Genomic DNA, 11,917 nt, shown 5'->3' with positions numbered 1-11,917 from the left:
CCTAAAGCCTTACAGTATGTTGGACCCTTTGCAATCTTTAAAACACAATGCAAGTCAGTCAAGAGGCAGAGGCACGTCAGCTTCTGAGGCATCTGTGAATGAAGTGGGTCTGGGTTTCAGTTAGCATATTAATTTCCATCACAGTTCACCAAATTACTGTGCTGTATGACTGAAGAAAAACTAGAGCTGTTGCTGTTTAAGAATTCAGAAGTTACGCACGGCTTAATTTTGGTGCCTTTTGTCCTTGGAAAGGACTTGAACCACTTCTGCTTGTGTAGTTTATCAAACACAAGCGTGTTGTTTCAATTCTGCAGTTGCACTCTGCAGTAAAGCCCTTGTTAGAGTAAATAAAAGTGGACTTCTGGAAGGCAGAAAAGGAAATTAAAAAAAAAATACAGGCAGCAACAGACTACTGTCCTGAACAACCATAACTTATTACTTATTTTCAGGACTTTCACAGCTGTTCTCGCAAACATATAAGCAATTTATGAACACCACCGAGAAGTGGTGAGGTCACTCGGAATGCATGACACTCTGCTGTTGAGCACTACATGTGTCTCTTTTTGCTGTTGCTCAGCTCATTCCCGATGATCTGGCATGTCATGAAGCACCGCTAATTAATTAAACAGATGCCTGCTAAATAAGTAGCACAGACATCATTTGGTTTTCAAGGGAAAAAAATGATGATGTTCAAAGGTTTAACTTTACACCCATTAGGAGGAGGTTCTTTCTGCATCTACTGTGTGCCAAAAATATTCCAAACATAACACCGAACCAAACAAAGTGAAGAAAACTCTCTCTTAGTATAATTGCCACTACTTCCTCCCTGCCTGTGTCATCAAGTAGCAGCAAACGAAGCCATGCACCCCAACACGACCTTGGTAACGATCGATGAAGGTACCCCTTGACCACGAGTAGTTTCACATCACTGAATGTAAGTGAGGGGGTTGGGGTCATCTCTGCCACACTGCCAGCCATCCTGGCAGTGCTGATGGCTCAGCTCCTGCCCAATTCCAGCCAATTCCTGCATCATTGCCCTCCTGTGAAGCCTCTGAGTGCACCGAGAGAGGTATCGCAGAAAAAGCCTACGTGGGAACTACGAATTCTGCCTTTTTAGCAAGCTTTTAGTAGTATCAAGTACTTATGTGTGTCTGGTGAATATGTGGACAAAAGGGGAAATGAAAAACAATGACATTCATTAAGAGGGTCTATACATAATCTATACAAAAAATGAGTTAGCAGCGCAGCGGGGGAAAACCAGGATGTGATTGTGGATACTATCATAACGTAGCACACGATGAATCTCACCACAGAGGAGAAAGGTCAAGTTTACACAGCAATTTAAAAGGAAAATCCCTAGAACCTGCTATCACGTCATATCGGGTTTGGAGCCTTCAGGAGAAGATATATTCTATACCTATCTAGTCTTTCTTACGCAAAGCTACCAGCTTTAACATACTTGACAATAATCAACCTCCTTAAGAAAATGGGAGCATTAGGAAGCACACTGCCTATGTCACAAGGAACATGTCAGGAACTGCAACCTTAAAAGCTGCAGGGCTTTTGGGGCCGGGGAAGTATTTCTAACTAATTTAAAAGAGGAACGGATGTGGGAGAACCGAAGGCCAACTCAGAGGTACTAAAAAGTAAACAATATGGTGAAGGTCAGCTAGAGAAGGCTGCAAGACCCAGACCTGAGCCACGAGCAGTGGCACCCCCCCCGCCAGCCCAGCAGCCTTGGTGTGCAGATGCACTGAAGGGATGAAAAATTCAGATTCCACAGGCAATTTTGAAATTTGAGTACCTGCCCCTGCATTCCAAGCAACTCCCGTGTGACACAGTTTAGATTTATAACAGGTAAATAATTCAGCTAGTCTTTTGCTTTGAAAGAGAAGTTCCCTCTTCAGTAAGGAATTGAAAAAGTTTGCTTTCTTTTGTCACTGCAGTGACAGTGACTGATACACCACAGGTTACAAGTGAGGTAACGCGAGCCATCCATCCAGCGCCTCTACATCTGGCTTATGAATTTTCTAGATCAAAATATACTTCTGATTGTTCTTCAAAGGCTTGTAAAACCCCTGTGCTCTAAGAACTCCTGACTACACTTTTACCTGGCCGCTTTCACCCTCTACTTCTGGGAGTTTATATTGGAAATGCTGATACCTCCTCCAGCAGAGCCGCACGGAAGGCAGCTCTAAGCAGTGTGAATGAAAGCACCGTTGTTTTCACAAGCAGCACAACAATGACTAGAAATGTATTTACTTTTACAATCTCCAATTATTTCGGCTCCTGAAGAATCACAGGTCAGCAGAGCGCAGGCAGCGCAGTTAAGGCCACAACTAAAATGATTCGCATTTCCTCGGGATGCCACGAGGATGTTGTTCTTACCACTTTAGTAGGCAGTTGTTGAGCTCTTTGGAGCTGGGAGTGGCTCGGTACCTCCGACGGCACCGCAAGCCTCTCCCTGCACGCAGGGGAACGGGGTCAGCGCTAGGGGACAGGAGCTCAGGTATCGCCCGCAGCTGGGTCCTGGGCACCTCCCAGAATGGGGACAAATACACTAAAGAAATTAATATGAGCTGGGTTGCGGGGGTGCAGACACAGAGGTCGGGATGATCACGTCCCTGTCACCCAGATCGCTGTAAGACACGACAGCTCTTCTGCCGGCAAGTGGATCAGCTGTTAGCTACAACCCTTCACCACTTCAGTCATTAATTATAAAGCTTTCTCTCGTCGCTACTCTACAGAGTGCGCTGCGTTTAAACATTTTTCAAGGCTACAGCAGTCTTAGTAATTCTGAGAATCAATCTTTGCATTTGTGCATTATATTAAGCACCTCTGAGAAACAGGAGTATTAATCAAACATCATTTTCTGTTATTACAGTGGGGTTTCCATAAAATGGACTTTTTCCACCCATACTGTTCTTCATAATGGAAAAAATGATTCCTTTAATGAAGTCCCTGAAGTTAATACAGTTACAGCGACCTTCGAGCACTTGCAGAATTTTTACAGCAAAAGAATTTATTTTAGTTTGGCAATCTCCTTGTATTTCCAGAAATGCTAAGAAGGGTCTGATTTGCAAGGGTGCACGTTTCTGTGCTCAGTTAGTTTTCCGACTTCAAAATTTCTCACAATCTCTGTGGTATGAAAGCCCACAGTCACTTCTCTATCAGCAGCATCTTTGCGATTAAGCCTACTGATACAGCAATTAAGACAGCAGTAAGGTAACAACACAGTGCTGAGTAATTTCTTCCTATTATTAGCTGCAGCTATTACTGTCAGAAACCTCAGTGTTCTCATATAAAAATGACACTCCAAAAACTTTGTCCCTTTCAGGAATGGCGCTCTGCCCATTTTCTAGCAGGTGTGTGCTGGGAGGAGGCAACTTTGCAGCTCTACCCAGTGCAACTGCACAGCCTACCTGCACCACGCCAGGGTCCCTGAGAGGCCAGGCTGCTGCCCACTGGCTGAGCAGCGGTATTTTGCCTCTTGCTTTTAAAACCTGCGTGTTTCAAACCACGCAGGAGTCGGGAGCCTGCTGCCCTGCTAAGGTAAGAAGCAGCAGCCAAGGCCAGCCAGCCTCCTTTCCCCAAGGTAGCAAAGAGCCCTGGGTGAATTCAGGACTATTGCAACCTCCTGCAACCTCCTGCTTTTTTCCCTTTGTGAAGTGGATGTAAAGCTCCTGCTTCAAAACAGGTAAGGTTAAGTTAAACCACTGCCAGCCAGGTCTTGATTATTCCATTACCACTATATTCCGTTTTGCTTCTAGTCCTATGAAAATCCTATGATGCAAATTAATTAGTATTCCAAGGGCTCAGGAAGTAAATTATTCCCCCCTGGGATGGCTCGCAGGCTGATTCTCAGAGGTACAGATGTCCTTTGGTGCCACGGTGGCTAATTCCTAGCTGCTTATGAAATCTTGAACTCTAACCCAAAGAGTAAAACCTCCCACAAACACAGGGAAAACGGAGTAAGAGCAAGGGATGAAGCCTCTGATTACATCTATGCGCTGTATTTACCTCACGCTAGCAAGGAGTAAAGGTGGATAAAATGCTTATGGATTAGGCACTAACAGTATCTGACCAGAGCAAATGTGGCACCTGGTTCTGCCTGGCCAGGTGCATTTATCTGATTTAGGAACTGCACTCATTTCTTCGGGTTTTCTTCATAAACATCTGCACAACAAAAGCACAGCACCTGACACCTGAACATGACATGGAAGAACCTGAGTTGAACTCATTCTGTATGCTTGGAGGACACATGAAAACCCACACTATCACACACCAGCGAAGCATACTCAGCCCTTGGCCAGAGTAAATTTTGAGCCAAGTCTCCCTTCTCTTCTGTCAACAGCAGCACGGTTCTGCCCTCCTCCAGCAAACACCTATCAGTGTGAAGCAGAAGAGACCCAGCTGTCACAAACTGAGCAAGACAGAATCACAGAATCATCTTGGTTGGGAAAGCCCTTGAAGCTCCTCCAGTCCAACCATGAACCTCACACTGACCGTTCTCAACTCCACCAGATCCCTCAGTGCTGGGTCAACCCGACTCTTCCACCCCTTCAGGGATGGGGACTCCCCCCCTGCCCTGGGCAGCCCATTCCAACGCCCAACAACCCCTTATGCAAAGAAATACTCCCTAAGAGCCAGTCTGACCCTGCCCTGGCGCAGCTTGAGGCCACTCCCTCTTGTCCTGGCACTTGTTCCTTGGGTCAAGAGACTCATCCCCCCTTTCTGCACCCTCCTTTCAGGGAGTTGTAGAGGGCAATGAGGTCTCCCCTCAGCCTCCTCTTCTCCAGACTAAACCCCCCCAGTTCTCTCAGCTGCTCCTCATAAGACAACCCTGTCTACAGGCTGGGAATCAATTTCCCACTTCAAAGACATGGATTAGCCACTGCAACACACACACCCATGCACACACTCTTTCAGCGCTGCTGCTTTTGTAGGGGCCACACCGGTAGTAGGGACTGGATCTAGCCTCTGAGTAAACAGAGAAAAAACCTACTCTGAGAATTCAGGCACTGGGACTAAAACAAGGGTCCAAACAGCTCATCAGCTGTGGGACGCAACTTTGGCAGATTGGTAGCAGCAGTTAAGTGCACCCAAAGGTGTTGGCAACAGCTGAGGGGCTCATCTGTGGCTTCGTATTTGTGGGATTAAGCACCTGCAGAGGCACATTTGCATCCCCGGCAGCATGCCCTGCAAACCCGCCCCTGGAGGAGCCATGCCCTTCTTCCCACTGTCAGCTTTTTCAGCGAGTGTAATCCTGGCGCTCTCAGCCTATGGAAAGATCCACCTCAGCTATAAAGTATTCCCTTCAGGAACCATAAAAAATTAATTATTCAGCAGCATGAGCCTTAAAGAATTTATTTTTGTTTGGCAGAAAATATCAACAAGCAAATGACAGCGCAGTGCTCTGCCTTGCCAAGACAAGGGGAAGGTTCACATTAGGGTTTAATGTCATGGCATTGAAACAAAAGCCCTCTTAACTCAAAGTCTGTTTAGTATCAGCCAGATTGAAACCAAATTCAGCTTTTGTTCTGCGAACCGCCTAACCATACACTACACTCTCTGTATGAAACGAGGCTTGCCATGCAAGATATAACCCCTCCTGCCAAAGCCAACAGGAGATGTTGAGGAGGATCCAAATGAAGTTTTTGATACCATGTGTAGTACATCTGTTTCTAATGTTCCTGCATGCTGTTTGTCTGATCACATAACGCAGTTCACCTACGTCCAAGCACTGCATATGCATCTCTCCCCCTAAATGCCCGTGGCCATTCACGGGCACAAGACTGAAACTTTTATGTCCTGGGTAGAGAGGTCAGTTGCCCTTGCTACGCTGTGCTTCTCAATACCTTCGTGAAACGGTGGACGCAGGCCAGCCGCAACAACAGAAATACAATCCCTACAAGAGGAAATATGTGGATTATCACAGAATCATCTCGGTTGGAAAAGACCTTGAAGATCCTCCAGTCCAACCACGAACCTCACCCTGACCGTTCTCAACTCCACCAGATCCCTCAGTGCTGGGTCAACCCGACTCTTCAACCCCTCCAGGGATGGGGACTCCCCCCCTGCCCTGGGCAGCCCATTCCAACGCCCAACAACCCCTTCTGGAAAGAAATACTTCCTAAGAGCCAGTCTAACCCTGCCCTGGCGCAGCTTGAGGCCATTCCCTCTTGTCCTGGCACTTGTTCCTTGGGTCAAGAGACTCATCCCTCCTCTTTGCACCCTCCTTTCAGGTAGCTGTAGAGGGCGATGAGGTCTCCCCTCAGCCTCCTCTTCTCCAGGCTAAACCCCTCCAGTTCCCTCAGCTGCTCCCCATCAAACCTGTGCTCCAGACCCTGCACTAGCTCCGTTGCCCTTCTCTGGACATGCTCGAGTCATTCAAGGTCCTTTTATGTTGCTGCCCTCAACACTCCCAGAAGACACCCACGCTGGGGTCCATCCACACAAGCCACAGCACAACAGCAAGTAAATGGCAACAAACTACTCCCCACTCTGTCGTCTCATGCCGAGGGAGAGGAGGGGCGTGCTGTGTCGCCAGACCGACGCCGTGGGCCAGCGCCTGCTCTATCAGCCACCGCTACTTCCGCACAGCATCGTGCAAATAAGCAGTGTTTCAGTGCACGGCAGCAGTGACACGAAGGACAGGGCAGCCTGCAGGCAGGCTCCTAAGGCCAAGTGCAGGTGTGTGCACGTACGTGCACGAAACCCTGTTTATGTCATCCGCTCGGGATGGGTTTGGATCTCTTATTTTTCAGTTGCGCTCTCGGTGCTTTGAGGGTTTATGGATCATTAAATAAAGTTGCTGATTTTTTCAAATACTTAAGTGCCTACCTGGCCTTCTTGAAAATTTATTTTTTCCTCGCCTCGGCACTTTTCTACCTGCACATATGTTCACTGTGTGGATGAATGATTTAGTATACTGAGCAATGTAAAACCACCTTGTTTGGGGGTTTTTTTCTTCCTCGTATTATATAAGCCAAGCAGACTGTAATTGATATTCCCATGCGCTTTATTTCACATAGTCCTCAGAAAGACTACTTAAAAATGAGGTTGATGAAAGCAAGTGTGAAGGTGCAAAGGAGCAGTATTTTTTTATTGTTTTATCGCTACACTCAGGTAAAGCAAACTCCACGAATGACAAGATGCTGCTCTGCTCTGATGGAAAAGCTGGAGGCAGCAGGAGGGCTGAACAAGCATGAATTCTGCACCAGTCCCCCCTTCGGGCTTGCGCTGCAAATGCTGTGGCTACAGCAGCATGTAAACATGGGGCCTCAGTGCCAGTTAGACTGCTCAGCACCAAATATATTCTGATCCTCTAAAATTATAATGGAATATGTTAAAAATACATAGGTGACAGCTGAAGAAGCGCTCCTCCTATACTAAGGAATCAAGCAGAAAATTTGCATTTACATTGATAGAATGGAGAAATTCTGCACTAAGAGGCAGTATGGGGGGAGAAGAGTAATTCTCACTTCTCATTAACGTTACCACCATCCTGAATTTATTGATAGACTTCAGAAACAAAAAAACAGTTTTAAAGAGAAAAATAAACAAGTCTCCAATATTATCTCTGACAGGAAGCACTATTGTGCAGACAACTGGCCTTTTTAATGGAGAATGCTGACAATGTGATTTTCTTTAAAATGTCCTTTGCAAGAAAAGTGCTCTATTAAAACAAAAGTAATGTAAAAATAGCTTAATTAAAAATTAAATAAAATGCAAGAGCAGTCTGCTTCCTCTGGTTTGTTCAGCTCCCAATGGTTAATGCTGTGTTTTGGAAAATGTCTGTAGGACAGAGTAGCATTCTCAGTAAGTGTGACTGTCATCCAGTCACCTTAACCACACAAACACACCCATTTAAATAACAAATGGTACACACTGCCTGTTCTGAAGAGGATTAGAAAACTCCCTAAATGCAGGGATTTGTTATGCTGCCCCGAGGTTCAGATGTGAGTATCTTGCAAATGATTTTATCACCCATCCCCTCTCTTTCCACTAAAACACTACAACTTCCTTTGCTGGCAGGGAGCAAGTGAAACCCGATCTCTGAAGAATGAGCCATTACTGCAGTACTAATAATACTCTCCCTGCCTCCCACTAAGATTTGCAATGTTTTAATGAACAACAGAACAATATTTGAAAAATAATTCCATATGTACATTCTGTAAACAGACCTCGGGCTCTTATACAGATTTGACCTGAAGTGCATTGTACTGTACTGTCTACAAAAATGAAATTGAAGTCGAGTATAAAGAAGTACATTTATATGCAGGCTCTGAAAGCAAGTGCTGTAGGTTCTTCATGCAGCAAAGTTACTTCCCTGCCCACCCAGGATGGAGTAGGATGGTTTTCTCCTTTGCTGCAGTTTACCAGTTTTTACTGGGAGGTGATCAGCGTGTGCTGCTGGGTTTCAGCCTCTGCTCACGGGACCATTCCTCTCTTGTACCCAAACACGGTTAAAGGTGGCTTTCACTGGCCCAGCAAGTCTCCAGTCACTTGCTGCACCACGGCACAGTGGAAAGCCCTCAGCTTGAGGAGACCATTACAGATGGGTCACTGGCTTCCTCTGTGGGGATGCCAGGCTCTGTTACAGAGAGCACAAAGATATGCCCCCGCTGCTGCTCGAAGCGTCTGGAGAGGTAAACCTCTGCACTTACCATTTTACTGGCTGGAACTGGGTTGCTCCCAACTCAACAGCTCAATGTTATGGATACTCCCTTCTGAAATGGCAACTGGTCCCCCGTGCACTAGGCACCTACCACAACCCTTCAGAGTCACTCTGGGCTGAAGCACCAACAAGCCTGGGTGTTCACAGAATCATCCCGGTTGGAAAAGCCCTTGAAGATCCTCCAGTCCAACCATGAACCTCACACTGACCACTCCCAACTCCACCAGATCCCTCAGCGCTGGGTCAACCCGACTCTTCAACCCCTCCAGGGATGGGGACTCCCCCCCTGCCCTGGGCAGCCCATTCCAACGCCCAACAACCCCTTATGCAAAGAAATACTTCCTAAGAGCCAGTCTGACCCTGCCCTGGAGCAGCTTGAGGCCATTCCCTCTTGTCCTGGCGCTTGTTCCTTGGGTCAAGAGACTCATCCCCCCTCTCTGCACCCTCCTTTCAGGGAGTTGTAGACGGCAATGAGGTCTCCCCTCAGCCTCCTCTTCTCCAGACTAAACCCCCCCAGTTCCCTCAGCTGCTCCCCATCAGACCTGTGCTCCAGACCCTGCACCAGCTTTGTTGCCCTTCTCTGGACACGGCCCGAGTCATTCAATGACCTTTTTGGAGTGAGGGGCCCAAAACTGATCCCAGTCATCGAGGTGCAGCCTCACCAGTGCCGAGTACAGGGGTAAGATCCCTTCCCTGTCCCTGCTGGCCACGCTATTTCTGATACAAGCCAGGATACCATTGGCCTTCTTGGCCACCTGGGCACACTGCTGGCTCATGCTCAGCCGGCTGGCAATCAACCCCCCCAGGTCCCTCTCTGACTGGCAGCTCTCCAGCCACTTCTCTCCAAGCCTGTAGTGCTGCTGGGGGTTGTTGTGGCCCAAGTGCAGAACCCAAAGTGTTCTCGGACTGAACTTTTAGTTTCCCATGTCATTCATCACACCTCACACCTGACGCAAGTTAATAAAACACCTCGCAGTGGAATGATACAGGGTGGTAGAAATAACCTAACAATACAGTGAATCTTATACTTGAAAACCTCAAGTAAAGCTTCAAATACCCAAGATGGCTCCACGGTTTTAATACATCTTTTAAAGTCATCATTATTACCATCCCAGCTGTAAAAGATCACCAAATTCATTCAACATTTATTAGCACGTCAGGCACGTGAGATGTGTGACACACTAATCCAGCACCTTTCGTGGAGAAGCGACTCACGGGATACTCTGCCTGGCACTCTCGTGCTGTGCCTAACTTTGGGTCACAGCTAACATCACTTCCCCCGCTGAAGAGCCTCTGACCCCACTAAAAGCTCTACTGGCCTTAAGTGAATCACTGGAGGAACACACTACTATTTAACATAGGAGAAGGCAGCAGGACCCAGCCCTTAATGACTTGTATTTTCTTATTTTACTTGGCAGTTGTCCCTAAATTCATCTAACATCTTCTCTCAGATGTTCCTTCAAAAAGAATTTCATTTTTTTCCTCCCTGTAGTTAACACAAATTCAAAACTACTGGTTTACCTTAATGGAGAGATTTTTGCTTAACTTGTCTGCACTCCCTGAGGAGTTATACTTACATCATGCATGGAGTCAAGAAGTTTAGTCAGTTGGTAGAATCTCTGCCAGCTTTGCCCAGAGTTACTTGGACATTTAGTTACCATCTTCTTTAGTTCTTTAATGTAATTTGCCCTCATTTCTTCAAATGCAGCTTGGCTTTTGAGACCATCCTTGGGAACTGTCATTGAAAAGACAGTCTTATATTAATATTAACTGTGTTGCTTATTCTTCTTATGTGCATACTTAAAAAGTTACACTAGTTAATGGATGAAAGAATTAAACCTTTAAGCAAAGTCCATAATTTTACAGACATTGGTAAGGAATCAACAACATCATACAGATTTTCAAGTGATTCAAGCATTCTCTCTAGATCTGCGATTGCAGAAGCTGTGGCAGGGGATAAGATAACATCTCAGAAACATGACACATGCTAACCTCATGCTGAAACTGTTTTTAATACAACCCAACCACACACAGACACACAAAAAAAAAAAGCAGATGGATCAAGGATACTTTTTTAGAAGTTGAAAACGTGATTTATCATTCTTGCATGATTCCCCACACTTGGCAGAGGAGGGGAAGGTACAGAATTACAGCTGTTATGTGCAGAAATGCCAGACCAAGTGACATGGTTTTCTGCCATCAGGTAACATCTGAAATTTCTTTGAATGTTAGTAAGCATCTGCGTAACACCTGGAACAAAACAGCCATTATTCTGCGTGAAACAGAGGACTATTTTCCAAACAGGCATCCTGACCCAGTGTTTGACCACGACGTACAGTTGCAAGCATTTCTCATGTCCTATCAAAGTTCCCATCTGCCAGAGGGATCATTTCACAAATGGGCTAAAAGTAGAGTTTTCTAATGCTTTTTACTGTGGCTGGTAACAGCAAGGCTAACTACAAGAGCAAATACATCTGTTCTTTAGAGACTGCAAACAGCCTTGCACTCCAGCAGGTTCTGCCCCAAACAGGAACGGCTTATAGGATCAGATCTCTAGGAAAACCTCAAAGAGGTTATTAACAACATTACTCAAAATGTTCTGTTGTTTCAACACCTGGACTGGTTAAATACTGCTTAACCATCACATATTTTTCTACTTGGCATCTCTTAATGCTAGTCCACAGAAGGAAAATAAAATACTACACTGTACAGGAGTGAGTTTATTTTCTAAGCAAGCCAGAAAGTTATGTCAGAGCAAGCTAAATAGGAAGTTACTTATTAAAAAAGAAAAAAAAGGTGATCTTCCAATTTAGCTTACCCTGACTTAACATCTTGACAGAAATTGTCTTGTTCACCTGTTCCCTTTTCTTTAAATCCCTGTGAGTGAACTGCCTTCTATCCCACTGCCATCACATCGTAAGCATGGAACAACTGCCCAAATGGCTCCAGAATAGAAGCTTTAAGACAAAGCACCAGTATCTTCTATCACCAGTCTCTAACAGAGCAATTTAGCAATGGAAAACAAGGAGGAGCTCTACCACCACATGAGCAGCAAGGACTTGCAAACCATCAAGTGCTGGAAGAGGGCACAAGGAGGAATCTTTAGAAAAAGCCTAGGAGGTAACACACAGACCTGCCTACCACTCAGTAAACATTAGGTATTTATGTTATATAAACATATAATTTGATTTTTAAATTCTAGATGCCAAATCTCTCAGTCAGTCAGCTGACAGAAGA

At 45.7% G+C, this 11,917-nt stretch overlaps 1 protein-coding gene across 3 annotated transcripts in view; it reads right to left on the bottom strand.

Moving 5' to 3' along the window:
• NR3C2 (nuclear receptor subfamily 3 group C member 2) overlaps positions 1-11,917 on the bottom strand; it is a 220,759-nt gene that overhangs the window by 4,517 nt on the left and 204,325 nt on the right. For all 3 annotated transcript variants that reach the window (XM_074823833.1, XM_074823834.1, XM_074823832.1), the window contains exon 8: positions 10,258-10,415. In XM_074823833.1, the coding sequence (XP_074679934.1) occupies positions 10,258-10,415 (158 nt within the window). The remainder of the gene's footprint in view (positions 1-10,257; positions 10,416-11,917) is intronic.

This window comes from Strix aluco, chromosome 4, assembly GCF_031877795.1.
Source record: "Strix aluco isolate bStrAlu1 chromosome 4, bStrAlu1.hap1, whole genome shotgun sequence".
Lineage (NCBI taxonomy): Eukaryota > Metazoa > Chordata > Aves > Strigiformes > Strigidae > Strix > Strix aluco.
This window is presented reverse-complemented; position numbering and strand designations above follow the sequence as displayed.